We start from the raw sequence: 5000 nt of genomic DNA, 5'->3' as shown, positions 1-5000 counted from the left end.
TGTGTGTGTGTATGTGTATGCATGTCTGTGTTGCTAGCCCTATCCCCCCCCCTTTTACAGTAATGAAAACGATTTGTAAATGTCTACTAGCTGACTAGTAACAGATATCATTCAGCAGTCTCTCGCACTGACCCACTCTTAAGTTTACACAGATGATCATATGTCATCCACATTTAATCTAATAATAATGTGACTGCATATTGCTTTAAGGAAAATATGTGATGTATTGAAGTATTGATTGAAGTGCTGATTTTTTATGATGTTCAGAATCAAAGCTATAAGGGTTTTTCACCTAAGCCACGCCACGCCACTATTTGCTATCCGGACTGGGGTGTGTTTCCCAAAAGCATACTTACTAACCTGTTAGCAACTTAGTTGGTTGGCAATGGGAAATTGCATTGCAACCATTGCAACTTAGTTAGCAACTATGCTTTTGGGAAACACACCCCTGGAAGGCAGAGTGGTAGACTAGCATACAACAATCGGGTTGCAGATTACTCATACTTACGATGGTTACAAATAGCTTCAAAATTTAAGTTTCAATATAAAATATTGAGATGCCGACCACCTGTGTTACATTTGGTTTTTATAATAGGAAGCAAAAAGGTGATGGAAGATTGTTTTTCCATTAGATCCTCATGGTTGTGGAGCATGGTTAGAAGCTGTTAAGTGTTTTATTCTCAAGATGGCCTATGGTGTAGTCTACTGTCTACGGAACCATAGGCTAAATACATATACATATCATACAACTATCTACAGACATCCAAAAATGAACGGCCAGAGATAGGCTATTAAAGGAAGAAGTGCAAAATTTAAGCATGGCAAGAATAAGCAACTATTTTATTTTCTAATTACAGTATAACAACTTGTGAAATTTGTGCTTGTAGACATCAATCACATGTCATTCCTATCTTCTGCCCCTCTGTTTCACGTTAACACGGGTGTCATTTGATTAGGGACTGTTTGGTATTTATGGAAAGGACCACCGGAGAAAAATAGGGGAGGGTCGTGTCTTTTTATTCTTTGTTGAGGGGAGGGTCACCCAACTTTTTTTAGTCTAGGAGGGAGGGTCACCTAAGTTTTGTATTCGTGGAAACAGCAACATTTGGGCCGTCGCCCAGGGCCTCGCGTCTGATGGGCCTTGCACCTGGCCAAAGATGACTTTAAGCGTTTATTCTTCATTAACGCCTATATTGTAGCCTAAGCAAAAAGCTTAACGTGGCTTAATGTCCTAAAACAACAATCAGTGATCACCAAATGTCTCTCATATTGTTCCTCATAATCACTAAGAACCTTCAAAAAATGTAGCATGAAGTGGTAACACTTTACTTGACGGGTGAGTTTATAACACATTCATAGCAGCTGTCATAAACTGCACATAAAGCATTCATGACTGTTTCATGAGACATGACTCAACATTCATACCAAACCTTTCATGAATGTGGGAGACAGAACAACGAGAGCTTGTCAAAATAAAAGTCCAAAGTCGCAAAGCAGCATTGCCGTTTTTGGTCCAAACCTCTTACCTGATCACGTCACATCTGAGTCAATGGGCTAGGCCTACTCCAGTGCCAAAAAGACAGAACATGGTCAAGCAAATAATTTATGTTTCATAAAAATGTATTTTTTTTATGATTTAACCTTTGCACAATGTCCAACCGTTCCAGGTTACACAAATACGGGTCAGCTGAATGTATACTTGTATAGTAAAGTGACATTCGATGTAGACTTCATAAGATATTCATGAAATATTTACAAAGGCTGGAGAGATTAAATTAATGGTATCCAGGTTACACAAATACTATGTTGGACTTTTATTTTGACAAGCTGTCGTCGTTCTGTCTTCCACATTCATGAAAGGTTTGGTATGAATGTTGAGTTATGTCTCATGAAACAGTCATGAATGCTTTATGTGCAGTTTATGACAGCTGCTATGAATGTGTTATGAACTCACCCGTCATATTAGGCCTATGAATGGTTAACCTGACGTGACAGCATATTTTTCTTCAGTCTCCTTCACTGACGCCTATGGAACAAGCATAACGTCCCAAAACAACGATCAATGATTATCAAATGTCATATTGCTCCTCATAACCATCTATACAAATCTAGCCCAAAGTTTTTTTTTTTTTCTTTTTGAGCACGTCCGAATCCCAGGACATAAGGCTGGGCCTTATAATAGGCTCGAGATATAATTCCAAAGGGGGCAGATACTGCACTTAAAACTTAAAAAGATTAAGCTTCCCGAACTTTGAAATTGCGATCAGTGACTGGTATCGGGTGAACAAAGCTTTTCGAAGTTCAACAGGCTATTAAAAACTATTTGCGCACCTCCATGTCATAGGAGAGACTAGTGGGCTTGCCCTTCTATGAATTGAAAAAGACGTTAGGCTACCTGCAAGCTGGCCTATGATTTCATTGCTGAGTTTGCGGCAAAGTAAGCAAGATTTTTTTTTTCTGAGTCAGAATATGGCGAGTCAATGTTATTTATTTGTCCAATGTTAGCCTACAGACCAGTTTCCATAGTGCACTTTTTATCAGTAGTTTGAATGTCGTGTGTGTTTCTCATTGACAAATAGTGTTCAGCACAATGATTCATGCCCAATTAATTCCCCTGTTAAAGTGTTCACCTTTGTTACACTAGTTTGATTTCGTGATGTAGCCTATGATAAACACCATATGGACAAATATGTGACTCAGCTAAAGTCATAGGCTATACAATTTCCCCTCTTAAAGACAAGCTGGTGTAGCTTATTAGACTAGGCTACTATTAAAATGCACCGACGGTAGGCACCAGGCTATTGCATGATTTTATGCACGTAAGTGAAAAGGGCCTCGCATCTGTCAAGTTCGCACAGGGCCTCGCACCCCCTTGTGACGGCCCTGCAGCTACTCCTAAGACAGCGGGGAAAAAGTTAAAATACGCGATAAACCCGGGAAAAGTTGACAGGTTTGTTTCGGTCCCGGTGATTATTTGTAAAATTGTGCAAAGGACAGCCTTTCCAAGGCATTTCAAGGAAGGAGTCATAGCATGCAAGCTCCCAAATTGACACAGTAGGCTACAGATGGCATCAATAAATTGTTGGGACTGGGGAGGGTCATGCATTTTTTCTCAATCACTTTGGAGGGTCATAGAAAAAAATTTTGTTGGCGAGGGAGGGTCACGTCTTTTTTGACAAACGCTCCCAAAACTCCTCCGGTAGCTCCTTAAATAAATAATGAACAGTCCCTTATATAATCAAATGCTAAGAATGGGCTAAATGTCCTGTGCAAATCAGTAGGCTAACAGGATACTCAAGTGTGTGTGTGTGTGTGTGTGTGTGTGTGTGTGTGTGTGTGTGTGTGTGTGTGTGTATGGTTGCTGGTTGCTGTGTTGACTGACAGGTTTAGCGGCAGGCAGCGTATCATATTTACAGGAAGTGGGCATGTAGGTCTGGCCAGGCAGCACACAGTGGTGGTGCTTTCATTTCACAGGTGGATGGACACATTAGTTCCGACCTAATCCATCACTCTGCCATCGGCTAGCTCAGGGTACCACGCACGGACACACACACACACACACACACACACATCAGTGTCTAAAGCTTACACTGATGTGCTCGGGAGATTGAAAAACTGCAGGACCAATTACACTTAACACCCCAACTGGGCCCTTCATACCATACTGTCAATCTCTAACAGAGACATCCCAACACACACACACACACACACACACACACACACACACACACACACACACACACACACACATATACACATACAGATAAACACACAGATGTATTCCCATACAGACACACACACACACACACACACAAACACACATACACACACACACACACACACACACACACACACACACACACACACACACACACACAAACTCACAAAAAAAACCCTGTTTCCTATTTCTTCTCAATAGGCCAAATTGCTTTGGTGCCGGTGTGTGGAGGTTGTCATTGGGAAGGCCAGATATCCTAATACCCTTTTAGGATTAGCTAAATCACTACTGTCTGATTACCAGCTACAGTGGCAATATGAAGAACGTCTCCAAGTATCTCATCAGAGATGTTTTATTCAGCGTTGGCATGCTTGTGAATAGGCAGCCTTGCCCCATGTCTACCCTGAAGGAGATGGGTGCTTTACGATTCTGTGCGCACACTTAAGCCAAGTGAAAATGAAATGACCCCCTCCATTTTTCTGTAAACGTGAGTATTGAGGGACTGATAAGAGCCATATTGGATTGCAAAAAATGGCCCTCTGTTGGTGCGAGAGAGCCACTGTGAATTATGCCGTTTTGTTGACTTTTTTGTATCTTGGAAGAACATTCTAGCAATGCTCCTGGCTAGCGAATGTAAGTATGACAGGAATGCATGTAGGTTCCTGCTTTAGGCAATATTCTTATTGGACTCTAAACTCTGTGTGTGTGTGAGTGAGTGAGTGAGTGAGTGAGTGAGTGACTGTGTGTCTGTCTATGTGTGTGTGTGTGTGTGTGTGTGTGTGAATGAGTGACTTTATGTATGTGTGTGTGTGTGTGTGCAGTTCTAACAGCCTTATATCCTCTGTGTTTCTCAGTTATAAGCGTGTGGTGACGCGGCGGCGTGCGGGGATGGCGGTGGTGGTGAGTTGGCTGGTGGCCATCGTGGTCGGCCTGACGCCCATGCTGGGCTGGAACAACCTGGAGCGCCTCCGCCAGGACAGCAACGGCACGCTGGCGGCGGCGGCGTCGGGCGCCAACCCGGTGGTGGTGTGCCAGTTCGAGAACGTCATCAGCATGGAGTACATGGTCTACTTCAACTTCTTCGGCTGGGTGCTGCCGCCGCTGGTGCTGATGCTGGCCATCTACGTCGAGATCTTCTACATGATCCACCGGCAGCTCAACAAGAAGGTGACCGCCAACCACACCGACCCCAGCCGCTACTACGGCAAGGAGCTGAAGCTGGCCAAGTCGCTGGCGCTGGTGCTCTTCCTGTTTGCGGTCAGCTGGCTGCCCCTCCACATCC

At 43.3% G+C, this 5000-nt stretch overlaps 1 protein-coding gene across 1 annotated transcript; it reads left to right on the top strand.

The window, feature by feature from the left end:
- Nucleotides 1–4034: 4034 nt before the first annotated feature.
- Nucleotides 4035–4993, top strand: LOC143132136 (adenosine receptor A1-like; the record flags this gene model as incomplete). The annotated part of the gene is made up of 2 exons (XM_076291465.1): nt 4035–4051; nt 4573–4993. Coding segments are annotated over exons 1-2 (438 nt in total), but the record flags the coding sequence as incomplete, so codon positions are not given.
- Nucleotides 4994–5000: the final 7 nt, after the last annotated feature.

Source organism: Alosa pseudoharengus, unplaced genomic scaffold, assembly GCF_046254945.1.
Source record: "Alosa pseudoharengus isolate Yale_2024_CS ecotype anadromous, Long Island Sound unplaced genomic scaffold, YU_APseudo_1.1 YU_APseudo_1.1_scf_181, whole genome shotgun sequence".
Taxonomy (NCBI): domain Eukaryota; kingdom Metazoa; phylum Chordata; class Actinopteri; order Clupeiformes; family Clupeidae; genus Alosa; species Alosa pseudoharengus.
This window is presented reverse-complemented; position numbering and strand designations above follow the sequence as displayed.